Source organism: Dreissena polymorpha, chromosome 3, assembly GCF_020536995.1.
Source record: "Dreissena polymorpha isolate Duluth1 chromosome 3, UMN_Dpol_1.0, whole genome shotgun sequence".
NCBI lineage: Eukaryota > Metazoa > Mollusca > Bivalvia > Myida > Dreissenidae > Dreissena > Dreissena polymorpha.
Genome location: NC_068357.1, coordinates 132,358,427 through 132,385,430, shown reverse-complemented (window position 1 = coordinate 132,385,430; position 27,004 = coordinate 132,358,427). Strand labels below are relative to the sequence as shown.

The 27,004-nt window shown below is 37.7% G+C and overlaps 1 protein-coding gene across 5 annotated transcripts in view; it reads right to left on the bottom strand.

The window, feature by feature from the left end:
• Positions 1 to 972: 972 nt before the first annotated feature.
• Positions 973 to 27,004, bottom strand: part of LOC127871507 (trithorax group protein osa-like) — a 116,516-nt gene continuing 90,484 nt past the window's right edge. For 4 of the 5 annotated variants that reach the window (XM_052414496.1, XM_052414497.1, XM_052414499.1 and 1 more), the window contains 5 exons: positions 25,971 to 26,220; positions 22,606 to 22,656; positions 16,496 to 16,968; positions 7,171 to 8,110; positions 973 to 5,679 (listed from right to left, as the gene is read on the bottom strand). In XM_052414496.1, the coding sequence (XP_052270456.1) occupies positions 2,996 to 5,679; positions 7,171 to 8,110; positions 16,496 to 16,968; positions 22,606 to 22,656; positions 25,971 to 26,220 (4,398 nt within the window). In that variant the 3' untranslated portion in view covers positions 973 to 2,995. The remainder of the gene's footprint in view (positions 5,680 to 7,170; positions 8,111 to 16,495; positions 16,969 to 22,605; positions 22,657 to 25,970; positions 26,221 to 27,004) is intronic. The other variant, XM_052414500.1, reaches the window with a different exon arrangement.

Here is a 27,004-nt window from a genome sequence, read left to right as displayed (position 1 = left end):
AGACATGTGTATGTACCTATTAGTTCAAAAATCTATAAATACATATATTCGATGGATCTTTGGTTGGTTCAACGATTTTTGTGTAAACTGACACTATCATGCATGGCGACAACTGCATGGGATTATGTTTTTAGCAACCAATGTTAAAAGGCAATACATTGAAAGTATGAAAAACGAGGTACATGTAAATGAGTTGTTTTACTGCCATAATGATAAATACGTTTTCTTTTTTACTTTTGTAACTACATGCAATAAACACAGTTGAAACTTTATGTTACTTTCAAGAAGAGTTTAAAGGAGTTTCTCTACTTATTGAAGTAGTCCTATTGTACTTTTTCACAAAAAGAGACCGAAACTGAAAGCCAAGACCAGTTGGGAACATGATAGGTTCTCTGTTATAATAAAGAATTGGCGTGTTTTTGCTATTTCCAGCATGGTTTAACCAAAATGTAGAACAAAGACAATTTCATGTCTTGTTGTCAATAAATGTGATATTGAAGAAAAATCTATTATTTGTATGTGTTTTTAACCTTTTTAGATGGAAACATAGAAGTTTAAATGTTCCTGAACATTTGATATTCAGCACTAATAGCAGTATGCAGGTGCCCTCAAACGTATACAGCTGTATATGCACGTACTAGCCATGTCTGTACAAGTTTTAATATTGACAGGCAAAATATATGAGCTTATTTGAATTCCAATTTAGACACCAAGTGGTATAGTTTCAAAGATCGAAGGTTGATCAATTATGTAAAAAATATTTCTGTGATTGCAATTTCTAGTTCATGATGATGAACTTCATCCAGACGCAGATGTTATACCAATATAGGGTCATATAGTGTTTGAATACATGTATTAACAATCTTCTTACAGCACGACACCTTGGTTCTATCTAGCTAGGATCTTATCTGTTTCTGAAATTTTCACTTAACAAGACAACCATTAGTACTGAAATGAGGACAAACAACAAACAATGCTTTTAATTCTTTCATGAATTACTTCTAACTTGTTTATTGTATGAGAAATGTTGACATGAAAAATGATGATAAATAATAGTCAATTACTGTGCAAGAGCACACAATAACACCCACTTGCTCTGCAAAGAGATACATGTATATTCATATAAAACGTATCAAAAATAAACTATCATTCAAGCTGAAACCAACTTTTGAAATCTTGTTCATGTATTCTGCTAACCATATTGTTCTGTACATTGACCATTGGCAAAAATGAGAAGAAATAACATGATGTGGCTCACATCAGAAATGTACACACTTCCTAAAGAGTGCATGCGTCCAGTAGAAGTGAAGTAATCACAATCATGATGAAGATCAATAAATTGTACATCTACACATTTTTCTTTGCCTATTGCACTTTCAAGAGAATGGCTCCTGTATGGTTATGATGAAACCTAAGGTCAATGTAATAATTCATATAAGAGCAAATGTTTCCTATAAAAGAAGTCAACATGGATAAAAATCACATAAAAATTACTATTACAACCGACCATAAATATTGAAAGAACAGTGGAAATTAAAATGTGATTGTGATGGTCAAACAAATACATGAATAATGAATTACTGTACATGTAAATTCATGCTATAAATATTTACAAATATTATGATAAAAATACATATGTACATAAACTAGTACAATATAAAAAGTATATCCACTAAAATTACATAATGTTTCAGTCACACTTTTTAGCATTTAATCTTCCAGGGTTATAATAATAAACTACATGTATTTCCTACAATACTTTAAAGCTTGAAATAATAGAATTAAGCAGGCAGCAGAAACATGAGTGAAAACCTTAACTCAACTTAAGAGAAATAATACTGAAATTTGCATGTTTTTACCAGCTGTGAACAATCCTTCCAGTATATGCGGAACTCAAGTGTCAATCACCTGTTCTGTACCTAGAATATTGGGCAGAAGCTGACATTAACCAACCAGAGGGGCAGAGGATTAACAATGTGTCAACTGTTGGATAAGCATATATAAGCCTATCAAGTTCTTAGTTACATTTTGGGCTTAATATTATTGAACGCAATCATTAACCTTATTTTGCATATTATTTTTAGGTAAAATGCCAAAATGTTTGATTAATATCAGATGGGTACCGTTGATGATTCTCTTATTAAATTGTTTAAATAAAAAAATTAAAATACGAAATATAAATAATTACTGGTAAGATTTTTTTTACAATATGAATCTAAATAAAACACTGTTGTCATAATGAATAACTTGATTAACAAATTGAGCAGTGTACTATCATATTACATCTTTAATAGAATTATAGAAATCTAAACATAATCACTTACATTTGCGACATACATGTATTTAATTTAATGTAAGTTCACTTTCCAAGACCTGGCATTAAATGTTCATTTTAAATTCACTGTGTATCAACTCATATATCTAAACTACCCAAACATTTTCAACATATTTCCTAAATTAATAATGTTCTCATTAGTTTTGGATACATACACACTAGAAAGTAAACAGCATATTCACACACACTGCGATCACCTATTCAATTAGGAAATGGTAACTATGGCAACTCATATGTTATCCCCAATACATGGTCTATGGATTTGTATGTAATTTTTAATCACATTGAGCGTCAGTTCTGAAGTAACCCTTGCTACACCTGTCTTTTTATGTACACAAACACTGAGCGATGTCAACTTTTTTGGCAGCCATCTCATCTAGTCATCTAAATCGATTGTGCAATACGTACACATAAAATATATTCACAACCATAATTGTACTGTTCGTCTTCTCTTCTTAAAACATGTTTTTCTTTTCAATGTTTTCTTCTTAAAATGTTTTAAGCTTCCCTTGAGTATGTCTGTTCATGAAGTGCACAATTCATTAACCTTTCACTGTCAACATCCTCCACAACTTGTGGCCAGCTGTGACATTACTCCACATTTGGATGCCCCTAAATCACAGTAGTGAACTCGACACAGTATGATGCAGTTCAACAAGTTCACATTCCATGCATGTTGGGCATCATCCCAGGCCCCATGGGCCCATATCCGCCTGGCTGACCCATCATACCATCCATTGGGGATATCTGCCTTTGCCTGCCCTGGGCATATAACTGCTGTTGGAATTGCTGGTACTGCTGGTTGTTATAGCCAGGCGCTCCTGGACTTAATGGACCCCCAGGGCCCATTCCTGGGCCAGACATTCGCATGCCTGGGCTTGGCTGTCGTGGGAAAGGACCCGACCGTGACATCTGAGGCATCTGACCCATACTCGGTCCATGCATTCGAGGCCCTTGCAAACCAGAGTGACCTGAAGGCATCATAGGACTACCCATTGGACCTCCACTGTATGGGGGACTATTATAAGGCATTGAAGAACCCATACTTGGAGGACCACTAACCATGGGACCCATAGACATGGAGTCATTCATGAGACTATTTGACATATTGCTCATTGATGTCATGGGGTTACCAGTCATAGAACTTAGTGCTGACATTGGACCACCAAGACTTGAGTTCATATTCATAGCATGCATTTGTTCGTGACTATTATTATTGCCCATGGGCAGATCAGGACTAGCACGCCTCATCATCATGGACTGTTGGACAGCTGGCCCAATAGGCCCGCTGAAAGGACTTCCCCTGGAGCCTGGTCTCATGGGACCCATTGGACCGGACCCTGGACCCATACCCATCATGGGCCCTGACCCAGGACCCATTCTGAGATCTGACATTGGCCCCATCCCACCAGGTCCCATTCTTGGATCACAACCCATGCCCATACCCATATCCATACCCATTCTACCATCGGGTCTTCCTACCATTCTGGGATCCCCTGAAGGTCCCATCCTAGGATCCCCACCCATTGATGGCCCCATACGAGGATCCATGCGTGGATCAGACATGGAAGGACCACCAAACCTTGGGTCTTGTGGACCACCAGGCCCCATTCCCATAGAAGTACTCATTCTTCCATCCATAGGCCCCATACTCCCAGGTGGCCCCCCATACATAGACCCTCCCTGACTATTTGGTCCACCTCCACCTGGGAAATACTGCATTTTCGATGATGGCACTTTGTTATCCATATTTCCAACTGAATTTGTAAACTGACTCATGAAGTCCAAGTCTGGCTTGCCCATAGATTTGGTTTCTGGAAGCATATTTGATTGGATAGCAGGCAGATACTGTATTGTGTTTGGAGCTTTCTGTTGTACTGTAACATTAGCATTGCCCATTGAGCTAGCAGGGTAACCAGGAGACATTGGGCGTCCCGATGTAGGCACTTGTTGAGGGTTCTGAGACTGAGCAAAAGGGGACATTTGTTTATGCATTCCGGAGGGTGGACCCATCCCACCATAGTTGACATCTTTCATATTCAAAGATCCAGTCTGGATCATCTTGTTACCATTCATCATCATACCAGGGTTACTAGCGTTCATTGAACTTTGTGTCATACTGGTCTGGGACATGCTCCCAGCTTGTGTCATACTGGCCATGCCACCACTTGGAACATTCATACTTTGTTCCATATTTGTTTGCTGCACTTGCATAGAAGCACAACTGCTGTTCGGGTTATAGTTATTTCCAGCTCCTCCGCCTTGGTGATTCACACTTTGAATGTTTAACTGGTTAATGTTTACATTATTGTTCACAAATGTGTTATTGACATTGGGCGCACTATGAGAGGCCTGTGAGGGGTTTGGTGTGGATTGTGATGATTGATTGCCTTGCTGGGATGTCTGTGTGGTTACCTGCCCCTGGCCACCTTGAGATAACTGCTGCTGCTGCTGTTGTTGCTGCTGCTGCTGCTGTTGACCCTGCATCTGTATGCTGTGGAAAGGACCGCCCTGCATCATATGCTGCTGCATCTGATGGGATAGGTTCTCCACGCCTTTAGCCAAGTTGGCCAGACTTGCAGAAGTAATGTTATTAGAGAGCGATGATTTTCCGGTGGGCGTTGTTGGCGAGTTTGAGATACTACCGCTATTTTGAGGTGCTTGTTGTTGAGGATCGTAGTGAGATAGACGCATGCTTGCTCCCGATATTTGACCCGGGCCAGGGCCTTGTCCTGAATTTTGTGTTACACTAACTGGACCCGGACTGGCCAACTGGCCACTAGATGTTTGGCTGGAGTTGGACATGGGGCCTTTATTAGATCCCGGAGCATGCAATGGGGAGTTCACCATTTGATTGTTCTGAGTATAATGATTTGATTGGGACTCACTAGTGTTCGTATCACGATATGCTGTGTTGATTTGCTTAGTTATTGTCAGTTCCTGACCATCAAACTGATTGAGATAACTTATATGCTGAGGTGATGGTGTTGGTTGTAAGTTTTTACACAATTCTTCCATATCGTCCCGTTTTCTCTTTGTGGACTGTGCATAGCTTGGAGGTGGTTTGCTTGCAGAACTATTTGGGACAGCGGCAGGCATTTCAGGTATAAATTGTTCTGGGTTGCCTGCCCGCTGTATCGACACCTGAGGGCCTTTCATGGGGCCAGGGTGCGAACTTGGCATGTTACTCATGTGCCCAGGCATACTGTGATTCATTGGAGATCCTTGTTGCATGATTGGGTCCATTACAGGTCCCATGACTGGCCCCATGGGTCCCAAATGATCCATTCCAGAGAAAGAGTTCTTTCTTTGACCAATGCCGTACATCATAGGGTCATTAGGGTCTGAAACAACAGGAAAAAGCTTGTAATGTTATTGAGTCATATGAACATGACATTTGTAAGTACTTCCAGTAATTATAACAGTTACAGCACTTATGTTTACAGAATGAGTTAGCAATTTATATGACTTAAAACAAAGCAATTCATTGAATTGATATCCCTTGCCAAATTAATTTTGTTTATTGATGATATTTATCCCACTTCTTAAAAGATGAATTGTAGATACCTGCAATAATGATTTTTGTGACGAAAAAAGGAAAATGACTTTTTTTGGACATTACAAAAGTTCTTACATTTGAATATTGGGGCTTATCTTCTTATTTTCAGTTTTATTGTGCATAGTCATGAAATATTGTTTATTGGAATCAAGCGTGCAGACACACTGCCATAATGAATGATATTACCAGATAACAGAAGGAGATCAGCGACTGCCCAATTGATGTCACGTGATGTATATCTTAGCGGTGAGAATTTCCTATACTTTCTATTAGTCCCTATGGATGTTTTTAATCTTTGTGTCTTTATAGGTCTTTGGTAATAGGGACAACAAACTGCTTACAGGAATATGCTTTTTGAACAAACTGACAAACTTTAAAGTGAATTGGTTATGAGAGGAAATAAAGTGAAAACTGATGTATTAATGTAAATGTTTAACAAGGGCTGTTTGTAAAACATGCATGTCCCCCATATGGGCTGTCAGTTGTAGTGGCAGCCATTGTGTGAATACATTTTTTGTCACTGTGACCTTGACCTTTGACCTAGTGACCTGAAAATCAATAGGGGTCATCTGCCAGTCATGATCAATGTACCTATGAAGTTTCATGATCCTAGGCGTAAGCATTCTTGAGTTATCATCCGGAAACCATTTTACTATTTCGAGTCACTGTGACCTTGACCTTTGACCTAGTGACCTGAAAATCAATAGGGGTCATCTGCCAGTCATGATCAATCTACTTATGAAGTTTCATGATCCCAGGCCTAAGCATTTTTGATTTATCATCAGGAAACCATTTTTCTATTTCGAGTCACTGTGACCTTGACCTTTGACCTAGTGACCTTAAAATCAATAGGGGTCATCTGCCAGTCATGATCAATGTACCTATGAAGTTTCATGATCCTAGGCCAAAGCATTCTTGAGTAATCATCCGGAAACCGTCTGGTGGACCAACCAACCGACATGTGCAAAACAATATACCCCCTCTTCTTTGAAGGGGGGCATAAATATAATGTGCAGTAATCCTTTTGAGCTTATAAAAGCTTAATAAAAAGGATTATACTAGAAGAGCTTATCCATAAACAAGAGAGGTAATTATTATCTAATGATGTAGACTAAAACATAATAAATCTGAAAACTATACATTGTAAAGTAATGAACTTTGATTATTTCAGATGAAGATCTTACATGCAACTACTTGTTTTCTAGACATAAAAAGGGAATTATACACCACCAAACAATAAACTGTTCAATCTGGCAATGTAAATGAAGAACAGTACCTGGTGGCATTGACGGAGATCCCATAGGTCCATTCATATTAGGTGAGGTAGGAGATCCCATACCAACAGAGCCGTGCCGTTGTTTTTGAGCAATTGAACTGTAGTATGACGGTGGTGGTGGCCCTGGCCCCATCTGCGGGCTAGGGCCGTTGGAACCCATGGGCCCCCGTGACTGCTGCTGGGCCCGCTTCTCTGCCATGTGTTCCTGCTGCAGTCTTATCCACTCCCGCTGAGCAGGCGACATGTTCTGCATGCTCTGAGGATGAGGCCCTGGACCAAACTGGGACATACCCTGTGACATCATGAACTGCTCCTGTGACATCATGTCCGATCGCGAATCCATCATGCCATGCGGTGAGGTCATCATTCCAGGCTGGGACATCATGCCGCCACGTTTCCCCATCATGCTGGGGTGGAACATTTCCATGTCACCAGGCATCATGCCCTGCCCTCCAGGCCCTGGACCACCCGGCCCCTGGCCTGGACCCAAGGGGGGATAACCCTGATGACCACGCTGCTCTGGGAACAACATCTGCTGGATTTTCCGTAAATTTGACAACTGTTCCTGTCTCCGTTGTAATTGTTCAGGAGTCAAATTCTCATTAGGGACTTTGTTTTGCATTATGTTCACATTGTTCATTGGACCTCCAAAGTCTGGGTCAAACATTCCATCGTCCATCATCATCTGTGAAAAGTTACTATTGGGTCCCATCATCATGCGTGGGTCCCTGTCATTCATTCCAGCCAGACCCTGCTCCTGTAGGTTTAGATTCTGTTGTTGAACCCACTGGGCCACACTACTGGAGTTGTTAGGCCCCCCTGACCCTGGTCCATAGGGTCCCATGGGGCCTCCCATGCCTGACATCTGACCCCCCATCATCTTGCCACGCATGTTGTGCATGTTGTACATGGCTGCACTAGCACGCATCTTGGGGTTCTTCTGAAAAGTAGAACAAAATGTGTTACTTTCAGAGCAATTCTACAAGATGACAGCCTATGATACCATTTTGGCTATTATTGATCTAGCACTTACAGACTGCAGTGTTTAACGTTTTAGAATAACAAGTAATTATAAAACTATAACTAATATTGAAAACAGATGACTATACAAAAAAAATCCCTCACATTTCTGGCTTAACTTTTTGATTAATGGACATCAATATTGCCTACACAATTGTGTTTTTCTAACTAAAGCAGGAAAAATCAATGCAATATAATGTTTCAAGAAGAACATGAATTAAAACTGAACCAAAGTGAGGCTACAATCACATTGTGAAGTTTCAAGATTTTCTCTTACGAACTTTGAGGCCACGCTTATTGCTAGGAAGATGTCATGGTTACCAATAATGTTGCAAATAACAATCAGATTCATGTTAAGAGTTTCTGCAAGAACAATTTAAAGTAATGTTTGAAACATGCAAGACACACATCCTCAACATATCAATTAAGATTTGGTTAAGTTTGGTTAAGTTTAGCACATAATAAATCACTGCTCATCTGACAATCCATTCAGAGAATCATGTTTTTAGAAAATCATTTAACATTTTAAAATGCATTGTTTATCCTTAAAACTTTCATATGTTGGAAAACCTGCAACTTACATAGCTGTAATTTTAGATGACGTTAAACAACAAGAGCTGTACAAAGACAGCATGGATAAATAGCCTTCCAATTTGATAGTGCAATGTACTTTTTCTGTCAGTCATGTAATATAATGACTTTGAATAAATCTTGTTGGTGTATATCTGTAATATAAACATGATAATGGAAAATTTGAAAATGAGCTGAAGCCCCATTTTACTTGTATTATTGACATGATAATCAAAAATTTGAAAATGAGCCGAGACCCCAACCCTTCTTAAAAACTGTCTTTTGACACAGACCATACTAAGTTCATAAACTTTTCACCTGAAAATATTCAATGAAGAACGCAGAAATCAGCTCAAAAGAGAAAGACTCTCCGGCCATGTGACCAGTAGTTTCTTATTTTTATGCAAATTTACATACATTAATCCCATTTTCTTATTTTTGTTGCCATTTTCTTATGTTGATTGCAAAACAATATTGTTATTATTCATATTGTATGTAGATGCCATCACGAAATAAAATGTAATGAAAAAACAAGGGCTGTTTGTAAAACATGCATGCCCCCCATATGGGCTGTCAGTTGTAGTGGCAGCCATTGTGTGAATACCTTTGTTGTCACTGTGACCTTGACCTTTGACCTAGTGACCTGACAATCAATAGGGGTCATCTGCCAGTAATGATCAATGTTCCTATGAAGTTTCATGATCCTAGACTCAAGCGTTCTTGAGTTATCATCCGGAAACCATCTGGTGGACGGACCGACCGACATGTGCAAAACAATATACCCCCACTTCTTCGAAGGGGGCATAAAAATAAAACAGGAGACGTGTTTGTCAGAAACACAATGCCCCCTTCTGCGCCGCTTTGAAGCCATATATTTGACCTTTGACCTTGAAGGATGACCTTGACCTTTCATCACTCAAAATGTGCAGCTCCATGAGATACACATGCATGCCAAAAATCAAGACGGTCCGATCTCTATATGCCCTCTTTTGGGGGCATAAAAATATACATAATGAAAATTAAGATGACAAAACGAAAAGTGGCAATGCCAAAAAAGTAAATTCATTATGCTATCTAGGGCTATTATTTTCTTGATTTGCGGAATATTTCTTCAGGTTTTTTTTTTTTTTTTTTTTTTGGGGGGGTGGGGGGGGGGGGGGGGGGGGAGTGGCCTAAGTGCTAAAGAAGGAAACAAGAGCATCCCCTTGCGGGTGCAGACCGCTCATCTATTTTCTTTTTAAAGGTGAAGGGACTCTCATTTTCAATCACAAAGGAGGGAGGGGTGGAGTGAAGAGGGGTGTATAGTGTGGGGATGTGGACATTTATTACATTATTTTACAAAGTGCGGAAAAAAAAACCGATGGGGGGGGGGGGGGTTGGTGGGGATTCTTGGGTGCGATGGTTGGACAGTATTTCAAACATAAAATAATAAAAATAAAAATTTGTGTTTTTTTAACCGTTAAAAAAAAATAAAAAATGGGAGGGTGGGGTGGGGGTGTATAGTGTGAGGTTGTGGTGGTCATTTGTGAGATGATCTACGGTGCGATGGATGGACAGTATTTCAAACATAAAATAATAAAAATAAATATTTGTTTTTAACAGTTTCAAAAAAAATAATTTGGGGGGGGGGGGTAGGGTGGGGGGTATAGTGTGAGGGTTTGGTGGTCATTTGTGAGATGATCTTAAAAAAAAATAAAAAAAAAATAGAGGGGGGGGGGGGGGGGGGGAGGGCACCGGGGATGGTTTGGGTGGAGTCTATTGTGGTATGTCAGGTAAGAGTAGTTTTGTCAAAGTATCAATCAAATCTAATCATAAATAAAGAAGTTATGGCAATTTTAGCAATATTTAATAATTTGACCTCGAGAGTCAAGGTCATTCAAAGGTCAAGGTAAAATTCAACTTGCCAGGTACAGGAACCTCATGATAGCATGAAAGTATTTGAAGTTTGAAAGCAATAGCCTTAATAGTTAATAAGTAAAGTGGATCTAAACACAAAATTTAACCATATATTCAAAGTTACTAAGTCAAAAAAGGGCCGTAATTCCGTAAAAATGACAACCATAGTTATGCAACTTGTCATTTTACTGTACCCTTATGATAATTTGCGAGTGTTCCAAGTATGAAAGCAATATCTATGATACTTTAGGGGTAAAGTGGACCAAAACACAAAGCTTAACCAAATTTTCTAAGTATAAAGGGCCCATAATTCCGTCCAAATGCCAGTCAGAGTTACATAACTTTGCCTGCACAGTCCCCTTATGATAGTTAATAAGTGTTGCAAGTATGAAAGCAATAGCTTTGATACTGTAGGAATAAAGTGGACCTAAACACAAAACTTAACCAAATTTTCAATTCTCTAAGTATAAAAAGGGCACATAATTCTGTCAAAATGCCAGTCAGAGTTACATTACTTTGCCTGCACAGTCCGCTTATGATAGTTAGTAAGTGTTGCAAGTATGAAAGCAATAGCTTTGATACTAACGGAATAAAATGGACCAAAACACAAAACTTAACCAAAATTTTAAATTTTCTAAGTATAAAAAGGGCACATAATTCTGTCAAATTGCATGCCAGAGTTATCTAACTTTGCCTGCCCAGTCCTCTCATGATAGTAAGTAAGTGTACCAAGTTTGAATGCAATAGCACTGATACTTTCTGAGAAAAGTGGACCTAAATGCAAAACTTAACCGGACGCCAACGCCGACGCCAAGATGATGACAATAGCTCATAATTTTTTTTCAAAAAATAGATGAGCTAAAAAGCCTTGTTATCAATTCAGGTTTTAACATTTATACGGAAAGATGTAGAGCGAAAGGCAAGATGATACAACCTGCTCCTTTTTGTCCCCCCACCCTCCTCACCTCTATGCTCTACGTTGGTCAACAAAAAAATGTGAATTATGTCGTAATTTTCAATATATTATTGAAAATATTAAATTGTCAGTAATTAGGTGGTGACTTAATACCTTAATTATAAGAACCCTGTATCTTTAAGAGTTCTAATGTCAATAGAATCAGCAAACTATCCATCAGGCATCATTTGAGTGAAATCCAAAGCAAGATGTGCTTATTTATTACCTTCACACACATTTCACAACAGCTCCATCAAAACTCAAGCTTCTGAGTGGAAACTGTTTTTTTTCCCTATTTTTTTGTTACTGTGACCTTCACCTCATGGTGACTATCCATAAATGCAATCCAAAGCTAAGTCTGCATGTACTGCTAGCTTAACATCAAACTTCAGCACAATAGCCCATTTGACCAGGAGATCGGCAATATTTGCAGAAACTCTAGTTATTCTATGTCACATGGAGCGTTATCAGCTTTTTACGCTAACCAATCAAATTCTGGGGTATTATGTTTACGTTAAGTCAGCATGGCTGTCTGCTTCACCAGTTTTCTTTGTTGAAATAAAAGATGCCTTTTCTAGCGGTAGTTTTCAGCAATCACTTAAAATTTCTAATATTACATCAATAATAAGTTACTTCAACATACATTCGGACTTTCATTCAATCAGAGAAGTTTCATACTAGTTGTTTACAAACTGACATGTCAAAGTATGTATATTTTTTTTACCTGGAAATTAGGTAAACCTTGTTTTCCGTCATTCCAGCTCTTATAAGCCATTGCTTTAGGAAATTAGTATTTTTTAATGGAAGTCGATGAAATTAAACATTGTTTCTACCACCGCCCATATTCTTACAACTTTTCACATGGTACACCTGCTGCATTTTCTTCGGTGTATTCTTTATTTATCATTTAAATATCCGCCATGAATTTACAAATATTGCTACTATAAATAGATTAATTGTACACGTTTACCCCAGCATTTCATTGGTCAGCCAGTTACCTGTTCGGAATCTTATCGGCTGAAGTAGTAAATATTCATGACTACTCAGTGAAAAGGGCTATACACAGCAAAATCAATACATTAAGTGAAAACATGTTTCAATCTAAAACTTATCGTTTTATTTATAATTTTTTTATCATAACATTTACCTTAACCAAAGTCTATGAAATAATATGAATCTATTTATGTAACAACACATATCTCACGCAGAGTTCAGGCAATTGCATTTTTGTTGGCATTTAAGATTCAAAGGTTTTTAATTTTTAGGACATGATTTTTTGTTCTCTTTATAACCAAAATCCATTGCATGATTTGATAAAGTAACATGATACTTTTAGTGCATTTTGTGGGAAAATTGTGTCTTATATGAAGAATAAACTTCTTGGACAAAGATCTACTCAATAATGTAAAATGTGCTGTCTGTATATTATGAACTTTATGTGAACATGGTTCAGTATTTGTGAGATGTGAATGGAAAATGAAACCTAGTAATAAGTTAAATGAAACCTAGTACTAAGTTGATCCATGACATACAGACATGTTTCACAGACACTGGTGTACACACACACTTAATTGAAACAGATATATTCTAATGTGGACAAAAGACAAATGTCCATAATTTAGCCAAAACTCTTTCTTTATCATCTAAACATTAGGGTCAGTTTGCTGTGAAAGTTTTAGCAAACTCTGCAAAGCATTTAAAGAGGGGAGTTGAGAACACACAATTTAGGGACTAAACATTCCATGCTTGATAAACATATAAATGGCCTTAATTCTGCCAAAAGTTATTGCATACAAAATCCTTTCATCTTCACATCAAGATCATAAACAGTGAAAAATTGAGCTATATCCATCCAGTAGTTGGGAAGAACGGACAGACAGGTACAATGCCTATTACTGCCCAACCTGTGGGGGCATAAATACAAGTAATATGGCATTTAAGTGGATCACAACATGTCACACATGAAATTTCTGCCAGAGCACACCTTTGCTCAATCCATAAAAATAAGTTTCCTTAGAATACTACAGAATAACAAGAGATGTGTTAGTCAAAAACACAATGCCCCCATATTGCGCCGCTTTGAAGCAATATATTTGACCTTTGACCTTTCACCACTCAAAATGTGCACAAGAAGAAGTAAGAGATTGAATGGAGAAATGATTTTTTTTTATTTACCTTTGACCTTGAAGGATGACCTTGACCTTTCACCACTCAAAATGTTCAGCTCCAGGAGATACACATGAATGCCAAATATCAAGTTGCTATCTTCAATAGTGAAAAAGTTATGGCCAATGTTATATTTTCGGACAGAATATTTGACATTTGACCTTGAAGGATGACTTTGACCTTTCACCACTCAAAATGTTCAGCTCCAAGAGATACACAGGCATGCCAAATATCAAGTTACTATCTTTAATAGTGAAAAAGTTATGGCCAATATTAAAGTTTTCGGACGGACAGACAGACGCCATATATTAGACATTTGACCTTGAAGGATGACCTTGACCTTTCACCACTCAAAATGTGCAGCTCCATGAGATGCACATGCATGCCAAATATATAGTTGCTATGTTAAATATTGAAAAAGTTATGAACATTAAAGTTTTCGGACGGACGGACAGACTAACATACTGACTGACAGACAGTTCACCTGCTATATGCCACCCTACCGGGGGGCATAAAAAGCTTATGCTATTTTAACAACAAACAAGACATACACACTGAATATATACCAGAACAATGGGAGAAAGGTTAAAGTTTCCAAATATTTGTAAATATCTGAATGCAACACTGAAAAGATAAGCAGCACACACAGTTACAAGAACTATATTTGAGATGCGTTATGATAAACTGAGTCTTATGTCATGTGCAGCCAGCATAGCTCCAGCCCAGTCTGTGCGTCGGCTCAGTATGGTTATTAGCAACCATGCCTGTTTATGAAAGCTTGCCTGACTCTAAAACTGACAGGAGAGCTCAAGACCACACTGCTCAGACTAGACTTTAGCTACGCTGTCTGCAAATTACAAAACAACTATTTTCACATGACATTAGCTCATTTTTCAAGGTCTAGTAAATGGTGGTTAATTATATTAGCTTTATACATTGAAGGTGATGTTGCCATGGGGAGATACATTGTCAGACAAGTTACAAGGAACATGCACATTGCTGCATACATTGTAACAGCTGAGAAATGAAGTGTTTTGCTTTAAGTTTTTCTTAGTTTTTTTATGAATAAGGAAATAAAATACAACTATTTTATTTGAATGAAAAAGTATTCAATGAGATTTGGAAAGCTTTAGACCTTTCCCCCGCCTTAGAACATAACTTAAAAATATGTACAAGCCTTCTTCACTTGATTTGGACAATTACACAGTCACAATTAACAAGCAACTAATGTATTGCTGCCAATAACATTTTTGAAAACAACTTTAATTTCATGTTTTAATTGACAAGTGAAGGTGACTTGAATTATTATTCTAGTCCAAGCAGTAACTTATACGATCTGTCCCTTAAACAGTACTTCTGTATGAAAAGAACACAAGGGCAAATGATGCTTATACAGTCTGCACAGGCTTATCAGGGACGACACTTTCCGTTTTTATGACCTTTTTTGTTAAAAAGAAGTCTCTTCTTAGCAAAAAGCCAATTTAGGCGAAAAGGTCGTCCCTGAATAGCCTGTGCAGGCTGCCACTGGTTTACTTTTTTCCAGACTTTAAAATTCATCACTATATGGCACAGAAATGGATGAGACAGACATTTGAAGAGGACACTTGGACAGACGGATGGATATACAGACAGGTGGTGTGATTTCTATTTGTTGTCTTCTTCAATGGAAAGCCTACAAATATGTACAATAATGCAAAGGTGAACAATAAAGCTTTCACCTACCCTTGAAATATTTAATTATGGTGATAATTGGCAAATCCTGGTAATTTGAAAGAGCAGGAAATATGTGGATTGTTAAATATGGCTACCGTAATTACTCTATGTTTTCGGACACTTAAAAATAAATAAAAAATTTTCGTGTCCGAAAACTTAGATAAGAAAAATATTCACAAAATACAGGTGTCCGAAAACTTCGAGTCGAAAATTGAAGTGTCAGAAAATAGAGTCAATTGTATTAACGACTACCGGTAATAGCACGCACACTTGTAAAATACCATGCCATTCAGTATAAATTACAATTATATATGTTTGCACTGCATTTTAAATAATTTTAAATGCTTAATTTATTTGACAGAAAGTTACTACAAGGTTGTACTTTGACCAACCAGTTCAAAGATGAGCATGTGATGTACCGATACCCGCTAGTATGAACCTGTAATTAACGCAATAAAAAAGCAAACTATGAATTCTTTGTTTGTTCATTTCAGATAGTTGTTGTCTAACACCTTCCATTGTTCGTAAAACTTGCAATAGGGTGCATCACACTTTGAAGCGTTTAGCATTTGTCACAGTTATTTAACTGAGAAGGGGTAGTACCATTGCGGGAGATAATTGAACTGTTAATTGGAACTACCCCTGGTAATTTTCATAACGCTTATGCTATCGGGCGAAACCATTGTCTAATACCGGTTTACAAGGTTATTTACCCAATAACGCAAATGTAATGATCTGTTACCCTCAGGCATGCACCTGTCATGTTTTATGATGTTAATCTGGTTGTAAACCCCCATGATCAAAGTGTCATTAGATATCGAAAACATGACCGAAATTTGGTAAAATAGCGCTGTAAAATATACTGTCCGAAAACTTAGAGACATAAATTATGGCCGAAAACATAGAGTAATTACGGTAATCATTAAAAAAAACAACAAATTAATCAAATAATATTTCAGACAGAACCTAAATTACTGCTGGACACAAGAGTTAAGGCGGGGGTACCTGTAATAATGCCTTGGTGTTTGGTTGGTCCATATGATAGGACAGAATGTTCTTGTACTGGCCCGATTGTACCGCCTGAGCAGCTTCGTTGGCCAGCTGCGTGGTGAAGACAAACACTTCACTTTGCTGTTGCATGAGCTGCCCATCGCTAGCTACCTGCTGGTGCTGTGAATGGGGCATGAGCCCTCCACCATTGGGACCCATATGACCTGGCCCCATACCACTGTTCATTGGTCCCATGGAGGACATCATTCCTCCCTGGCTGGGATGACTGGGCATGCCCAACATTCCCGGGCCCAGCGGCTGACCCTGGGACATCTGTGGGCCCATGTGGGGCAGCATTCCACCCGCAGTGCCAGGACTCATACACATGCCACTGACCATATTGTTTCGATGCATGTTGGACATGTTGGGTTGACCTTGTCCGTCACACATGCCAGGGGTATGTGGGCCACCATTCTGCTCCTGTTTGCCTGAAACAAACATGTTCATTATCTAGCCCATAGCAAAATTCTACTTTAAACTATTCTAGTTTATAGCATAAACAGCAATTCTATTTGTCAATTCCATTCTTCTGCATTGATGTAATATAGTTGCTTTGACTATAGCAACCTTTTTTGGCATATATATGAAATTGTTAGGAAGTGAATAAAAGACAAAAGATGATAATTGTCCTCCCTTATAAAAAAATTCTGCCAATCTTACGATAAAAGTTGGCCGTGATGGCCCTAAATTGCTCACCTGTGTTTACAGACACCAATTGTAAAATTCTTGACCTTATGGATATGAAACTTAGAAAGAGAACATTAGGATAAAGCTGTATGAACAAGACATGTGCCCATAGGGAACATATTCCCCCAAATTTCACTTTTGTCTCAAAACTATATGTTTATATGTTTACATAAAACGCTAAGCTGTTTAACTTTTGACCTCTTAATGTGACCTTGACCTTAGAGGTAATGAGACGGGTGATAGATACACACCACAGACATATACAGCATTCTTCTAAACGGGACATGAACAATTGCTCCTAAAATAACAGTAACGCACAAATAATACACACACTGAACTATTTTAAATACATGGCAGTTAAAGGGGAGTAACTGTGTCAATCCTACATTCACCTGTAACCTATGCTTAATTAAAACAAAAGTGGAAACAAGATTTTTCCCGGCTACCTTGTTTTTTACCCAGGTTTGTACTCAACCTACATATTATCAAGATAAACATTCAGACCATATTTTATACAGACTGTTTCATAATTGTGGCCACTAAAGAAATGAAAGTCTTTCTAAGATTTGATCTGGTGGCTTACTTTTCAGACCACTAAACCCAGATTGGAACTAAGCCAATAAAATATCAAGATGACCATTCCGACAAAGTTTCATTCAGTTTTTGTAACATATGTGGAATCTAGAGTGGTATAACGCTTTTTCTTACCTGGTGACCAATTTTCATATGCACACAAACCATCATAGAACTTGGCCTAAATATAGTCCAAACAAACATGTGGACTAAGATTAAACTAGATTGAGTTATAATTGTAGCCTCTGGAGTTTTCTAAGATTCGACTTATTGTCTTTGTTTTAGGTCTCACTTGACCTAGATATGAAGTTGGCCAGCTTGTTAACAAATAAACATTCTGAGCAAGTTTTATAAGGATGACAAGTGGCCTAAAGAGGAGCTAAAAATTGACACCACACATTGCACACCAAACATCAATATATGAAAGATATAGGGGGACTACAATTACTCATTGTGAGCACTTCATGCTCAGGTAAGCTTAAAACATATATGGACAACTTTTCACAAACAAGAGCACCGCCTTGCGGGTGAAGACCGCTTATCTATTTTTCTTTTTAAAGGTGTAGGGACCTATCTCAATTTCAATCACAAAGGTGGGAGGGGTGGAGTGGAGAGGGGTGTATAGTGTGGGGTGTGTGGTCATTTATTACATTATCTATCAAACACGCAAAAGAAAATAAAATAATTGTTTTTTGGGGGGGAGGGGATTCTTGGGTGGGATGATTGGACGGTATTTCAAAAATAAAATAATAAAAATAAATATTTGTGTTTTTAACCATGTTTGAAAAAAACAAGAAATGTGTTTGTCAGAAACACAATGCCCCTAATTGCGGCGCTTTGGATTTATTTTTTTTACCTTTGACCTTGAAGGATGACCTTGAATTTCCACCACTCAAAATGTGCAGCTTAATGAGAACGCCGCTTTGAAATATTTGTTGACCTTTCTCCTTGAAGGATGACCTTGACCTTGAAGGATGACCTAGACCTTGAACTTCCACCACTCAAAATAAGCAGCTTCATAATAACGCCGCTTTGAACTATATTTTTTTTACCTTTGACCTTGAAGGATGACCTTGACCTTGAAGAATAACCTTGACCATGAACTTCCACCACTCAAAATGTGCAGCTTCATGAGAACGCCGCTTTGAAATTATCGTTTTTTGACCTTTGACCTTGAATGATGACCTTGACCTTCCACCACTCAAAATGTGCAGCTTCATTAGAACGCCGCTTTGAATGTTGTTTTTTTTACCTTGAAGGATGACCTTGACCTTGAATTTCCACCACTCAAAATGTGCAGCTTCATGATAATGCCGCTTTGAATTTTCATATAATTTTTTTTTACCTTTGACCTTGAAGGATGACCTTGACCTTGAAGGATGACCTTGACCTTGAACTTCCACCACTCAAAATGTGCAGCTTCATGATAAAGCCGCTTTGATTTTATTTTTTTTACCTTTGACGTTGAAGGATGACCATGACCTTAAAAGATGACCTTGACCTTGAACTTCCACCACTCAAAATGTGCAGCTTCATGAGAACGCCGCTTTGAATTTTTTATATATATTTTTATTCCCTTGAAGGATGACCTTTACCTTGAACTTCCACCACTCAAAATGTGCAGCTTCATGAGATACACATGCATGCCAAATATCAAGTTGCATTCTTCAATATTAAAAAACTTATGGCCAATGGTAAAGTTTTCAGACGGACAGACGCCATATATTTGACATTTGACCTTACCTTGAAGGATGACCTTGACCTTCACCTTTCACCACTCAAAATGTTCAGTTCCGTGAGAAACACATGCATGGCAAAAATCAAGTTGCTATCTTCAATATTGAAAAAGTTAAGGCCAATGTTAAAGTTTTCGGACGGACAGACACCATAAATTTGACATTTGACCTTGAAGGATGACCTTGACCTTTCACCACTAAAAATGTGCAGCTCCATGAGATACACATGCATGCCAAATATCAAGTTGCTATCTTCAAAAGTGAACAAGATGCGTTTGTGAAACACAATGTCCATCTATATGACGTTTGACCTTGAAGGATGACCTTGACCTTGTGAAGGATGACTTTGACCTTGACCTTTCACCACTCAAAATGTGCAGCTCCATGAGATACACATGCATGCCAAATATCAAGTTGCTATCTTCAATATTGCAAAAGTATTAATAAAATAAGCGATTTGGGCCATACATATTTGACCTCTGACCTTGAAGGATGACCTTGACCTTGACCTTTCACCACTCAAAATGTGCAGCTCCATGAGATGCACATGCATGCCAAATATCAAATTGCTATCTTCAATATTGCAAAAGTATTTATAAAATAAGCGATTTGGGCCACATATATTTGACCTCTGACCTTGAAGGATGACCTTGACCTTTCACCACTCAAAATGTGCAGCTCCATGAGATACACATGCATGCCAAATATCAAGTTGCAATCTTCAATTTTGCAAAAGTATTCATAAAATGAGCGATTTTGGCCACATATATTTGACCTCTGACCTTGACCTTTCACCACTCAAAATGTGCAGCTTCATGAGATACACATGCATGCCAAATATGAAGTTTCTATCTTCAATATAGCAAAAGTTATTGCAAAATGTTAAAGTTGGCGCAAACAGACCAACAGACAGACCAACAGACAGGGCAAAAACAATATGTCCCCCACTACTATAGTGGGGGACATAAAAAGTTATGGCCAATGTTAAAGATTTTTCAGACTGACGGAAAGACTGACTGACATACTGACGGACAGTTCAACTGCTATATGCCACCCTCCCGGGGGCATAAAATTATTTTTTTGGGGTGGGGGTGGGGGGTATAGTGTGAGGGTGTGGTGGTCATTTATTAGAGGATCTTTAATTTAAAAAAAAATAATGGGGGGGGGGGGGATTGAGGGGGGATTTGGGGGGACGTGGGGGATGGTTTGGGTGGAGTCTATTGTGGTATGTCAGGTAAGAGTTGTTTTGTCAAAGTATCAATCAAATCCAATCATAAATAAAAAAGTTATAGCAATTTTAGCAAAATATAATAATTTGACCTTGAGAGTCAAGGTCATTCAAAGGTCAAGGTAAAATTCAACTTGCCAGGTACAGTACCCTCATGACAGCATGAAAGTATTTGAAGTTAAAAAGCAATAGCCTTGATACTTCAGAAGTAAAGTGGATCTAAACACAAAATGTAACCATATATTCAAAGTTACTAAGTCAAAAAAGGGCCATAATTCAGTAAAAATGACAACCAGAGTTATGCAACTTGTCCTTTACTGTCCCCTTATGATAGTTTGTGAGTGTTCCATGTATGAAAGCAATATCTATGATACTTTAGGGGAAAAGTGGACCAAAACACAAAACTTAACCAAATTTTCATGTATAAAGGGCCCATAATTCCGTCCAAATGCCAGTCAGAGTTACATAACTTTGCCTGCACAGTCTCCTTAAAATAGTTAGTAAGTGTTGCAAGTATGAAAGCAATAGCTCTGATAATTTAGGATAAAAGTGGACCTAAACACAAAACTTAACCAAATTTTCAATATCTAAGTATAAAAAGGGCACATAATTTTGTCAAAATGCCAGTCAGAGTTACATAACTTTGCCTGCACAGTCCCCTTATGATAGTTAGTAAGTGTTGCAAGTATGAAAGCAATAGCATTGATACTTTATGAGAAAAGTGGACCTTAACGCAAAACTTAACCGGACGCCGACGCAAAGGTGATGACAATAGCTCATATTTTTTTTTCAAAAAATAGATGAGCTAAAAAATGTTCTGTTAAGTTTATGAGACAACTTTATATTTTTATAACTGTTTTCAATTATAAACATTTTCTGCTAATACATATTTTTAATATTATTAATAAATAAAGGCGATGACATTTGTTTACTTTACATATTATTTGTTTTATGTATATGAGATATATTTTAAAAACTTTGTGATTTTGCTAAATACAAACAAGATGTGTTTGAGAAACACAATGTCCCCCTATATGATGTTGACCTTGTAGGATGACCTTGACCTTGACCCTTCACCACTCAAAATGTGCAGCTCCTTGAGATACACACGCATTTCAAATATAAGATTGCTAGCTTCAATATTGCAGATGTGACATTACATGCGCAATTTTGACCCATTTACTTGACCTTGAAGGATGACCTTGACCTTTCACCACTCAAAATGTGCAGCTCCATGAGATACACATGCATGCCAAATATCAAGTTGCTATCTTCAATATTGCAAAAGTATTCATAAAATAAGCGATTTGGGCCACATATATTTGACCTCTGACCTTGAAGGATGACCTTGACCTTCACCTTTCACCACTCAAAATGTGCAGCTCCATGAGATACACATGCATGCCAAATATCAAGTTGCTATCTTCAATATTGCAAAAGTATTCATAAAATAAGCGATTTGGGCCACATATATTTGACATCTGACCTTGAAGGATGACCTTGACCTTTCACCACTCAAAATGTGCAGCTCCATGTGCCAAATATCAAGTTGCTATCTTCAATATTGCAAAAGTATTCATAAAATGAGCGATTTTGGCCACCTATATTTGACCTCTGACCTTGAAGGATGACCTTGACCTTTCACCACTCAAAATGTGCAGCTTCATGAGATACACATGCATGCAAAATATGAAGTTGCTATCTTCAATATAGCAAAAGTTATTGCAAAATGTTAAAGTTGGCGCAAACAGACAGACAGACAGACAGACCAACAGACAGGGCAAAAACAATATGTCCCCCACTACTATAGTGGGGGACATAAAAATTGTTTTGTGACTTACCCTTATCTTGTGGTTTAATATCACCAGGCGTGGGCACACCTTTGTCAAGTTCTGAAGAAAAATAAATACAGTTGCAAAAATACTTATTTTTAACTAATGTGTAAGTAAAACCCGATCATTCAAGATATAATTCAAACATTATTTTTACCAAAGTTATCATTTTCGCACTGATTGTTTTTCGTTCAAATTCGGGCCAGTATTCTACCAAACTCTCAGTGTGAAAGGGTATATATTTTGCCCAAATTGGACCTAAACATTCCCAATTAAAGCATACACGCCATAAATTTTCAGACCGATTCCGGGACATTGAGCTCAATTTCGGGACTTTCACCGATTTTCCGGGTCATGTATAGCAATATGCCTAGACATATATGCATTTTTGGTAAGCATTTTTTTTCACATCGTAAGTTTGAAAGCCTATCCAAAATACACTAGATCTTTTAAACGTCAAATTAAACATTACTACTTTGGTTACTAGATACAAGCCACGTGTTTTTCGTGTTAGAAAAGAGCACCAAATTGCTTTTGTGTACATGTCACTTCATCTGCAGGAAACGTGTGGATAAATCTGCTAGACGTTTTTACATGGTGAACGCAATTCAAATTCACTTATTAATTCTATTGTTATAATTACTGGGGGTTAAGAACAAGACAGAAATAAACCTAGTGAGGATTACGATTTGATATGCTTAATTTTTTTACTCAACTTCTTTGTCGGTTAAACGTTCGAACATAACCTGCTTTTATTTCTTTACTCAGCGATGTTGGACTTTAGATGTGTGAACAACTCCTTTGCCCTTACGCAGTGGGAAATTATAACGTAGTATATTAAAGCCAATTAACAACCACATAAAACAAAACTACCTTTTCGCTTTGACTGCGAACATGAGACAATCAGTATGATAACTGGACCCCTGTTAATTGATCTATTTTGACACATAGCGTAGTCATCTATTCGGGTAGGCATTGCCATAGAGACGCTGCGGATTAGTGGGAACACAGATTTGAGGTGCAGTTAAGCAAAAGATAAGGTACATGTATATATGGATTTTGTAAAATCGGGGACATTTGACAGATTTCCGGGACTGTGGAAAACGTTCTTCATTTCCGGGACAATCCAGGATATATGGTGTGTATGTTAAAGGTTTCCAATTTTTTAATTTATTTTTAGATTTCAACATTAAGTTCCAATCCAGCTCTGTAAGTTGAACTTAAATTTAATATTGAAAACACTGTCTTGTATTCTCAATTTTAAAGCATTTGTTAGCAAGTCATGTTGACTTAGTGACCAAGTCTTTCAACCAGAGATTAATCTAGAATTTTGATCCAATTAGTGCCAGGGCGCACATATTTGAAAACAATGAGTCAAAGGGAAAATCTAAAAATCATAGAATATATCGCACTCTTCACAATAGATCAGTAGACGTGCAAAGCAAGTTTTAATGACACCAATAATAAATCCAGCATATTACGGATTTTCTGATAGATCAGTATACAGTAAAATTACTGTTTCAATAATGACTTTTTAACAAGAGCTGTCTCCATTGGATGACATATGCCACCGAAAAACACTTTGAGAGAAGTTATGAGCATTTTTCGAAACCTAAACGCGAACCCAAGGTTCAAGGTCAAAGTCAAAGAGGTCAAAGTTTGTGTGCGTATGGAAAGGCCTTGTCCATATACACATACATACCAAATAAGAAGGTTACATCTGAAGCGACAGAAGTTATGAGCATTTTTCGAAACCTAAATGCAGATTTCGAAACCTAAATGCGAACCCTAAATTCAAGGTCAAGGGATCAAAGTTTGTGTGCTTGTGGAAAGGCCTTGTCCATATACACATGCATACCAAATATGAAGGTTACATCTGAAGCGACATAGAAGTTATGAGCATTTTTCGAAACCTAAACGCAGATTTCGAAACCTAAAGGCCAACCCTAAGTTCAAGGTCAAGTTAAAGGGGTCAAAAATTGTGTGCGTATGGAAAGGCCTTGTCCATATACATATGCATACCAAATATGAAGGTTACATCTGAAGCGACATAGAAGTTATGAGCATTTTTCGAAACCTCAACGCAGATTTTGAAAAATAAATGTTGACCCTAAGTTCAAAATCAAGGTCAAAGGGGTCAACATTTGTGTGCGTATGGAAAGGCCTTGTCCATAAACACATACATACCAAATATGAACGTTACATCTGACGCTACATAGAAGTTATGAGCATTTTTTCGAAAACCTAAACTCATATTTCGAAACCTAAACGCTGACCCTAAATTCAAGGTCAAGGTCTAAGGGATCAAAATTTGTGTGCGTATGGAAAGGCCTTGTCCATATACACATGCAAACCAAATATGAAGGTTACATCTGAAGTGACATAGCAGTTATGAGCATTTTTCAAAACCTAAACGCAGATTTCGAAACCTTAACGCGGACTCTAAGTTCAAGGTCAAGGGGGTCAAAATTTGTATGCGTATGGAAAGGCCTTGTCCATATACACATGCATACCAAATATGAAGGTTACATCTGAAGCGACATAGAAGTTATAAGCATTTTTTGAAACCTAAATGCAGATTTTGAAACCTAAACGCGAACCTTAAGTTCAAGGTCAAGATCAAAGGGGTCAAAATGTGTAAGGGTAAGGAAATGCCTTGTCAATATACACATGCAAACCAAATATGAAGGTTACATCTGAAGGGACATAGAAGTTATGAGCATTTTTTGAAACCTAAACGCGAAGTGTGACGGAAAGACAGACGGACGGTCCGATCACTATATGCCCTCCTTCGGGAGCATTAAAAGACCCTAACAATAAAGATATAGTTTTCGATTTTAAATTAATTTTGAGGAAATTTTAATTGCTAAAGCATTTATGAAATGATTTTTTTTAAATATAACTACACAACTTTTGATTTCAAAAGATCTAAATGTTCTCAACAAATTAGCACGGTCTCTTTGAAGCTAGAATTTGTAAACATCACATCAACATTAAAATTTGCAACTGTGTATTGGATTACACATTTAATAATTCTGGTTTGAGAATCCAGCAAAACATGGAATACTGTAAAACGCAACAGGATTATGTTTGTGTCCTCCAGCATGGGTATACTTTTATATGAAACATTTTATCTGATTTTAATTTGTAAGAGACGTAGGACGCAGACCTAGCTAAATCTTTGTTATATCACATGACAGATCCAGTTTCAAACTTCAAGAATGCTGTGCAAACAGAACAGTTTGACACATCATTCTACCTATATGCCTGTAAAGACAGTTTGCCAACACATACCTTACAGGGCATGCCTATTTAGCAGTTGGTCCACACAAACCCTAGTTAGCATGCCTTTTTGGCAGTTTTGCCAAACATACCTGAGTTAGCATCCCCGTTAGGCAGTTTGCCAACACTAGCAGGGTTATTGGGCTCTATCTTGACAGAGTTCTCTTCCTTGACCTCATCCTTGAGATCATGGGCCTCCAGCTTGATATTTGGGGCTGTATCATGGCGCTGCTTGGGGTCCGGGGAGGAGAGCAGGCCCACAAGGTCTTGAGTCTCCTGCTTAAGCACGTCTCCATCACTCTCCTCCACCTCACCCATGTGGTTCTTACTGCCGTCTAGGGACTAAAACAAAGCAGGTCACATGTTAACATACAGGCACACACTGATTCTTATTGCCATCTAGAGATTGAAACAAACCAGGCACCATATCAACATACACACACACTGCTCATTTGGGCTAATAGTGTATTAATTGTTTGATCATAAATATATTTTAGAGGAATCAAATCCAATACATTATTGCATTACCATCTTGGCCCAATAGTTATGTTTATTACTTTTGCAAGGACTTAATCGCAAGTCAAGGCATTGTTGCCTTGTCTCTGAAACTTTACTTGTTTCATCCCTGGTCAACATTTGCATTTCTAAATTGTTTTCCAACAAACCTTTCCAAGATAACAGCACAAACTCATGGATTACAAATCAACACACACATTAACAGTATCAAAATAACATTTGATTATCAACTCTATTTATCTACCATGACCATGACAATGTCAGGCAGGAACTTAAGTACACTTAATATATATAATATGGTCTATACTAGATTTGGCCTTCTTCTACCTGATTATCCCATAGATTCACAAGACCTAAAAATTCAGCAATAAATAAAATCAACATTTTCATAAACACAAATATTAACCATTTTTTGAAAGAATGTTAATATTTAAAGCGTTAATGCTATTGACATCAATTGGCAGACACAAGGGAAGACAATCCGGACTGTGGACATTTGCAAAAGGCCAACAATGAAGATGCAAGTTCGCAGGATTCATGTCTGAATTTTTTTCCCGAAGATTGTTACCCTCTTACAGTTTTCTCAACATTATTTTGCTTGGTACCGCGG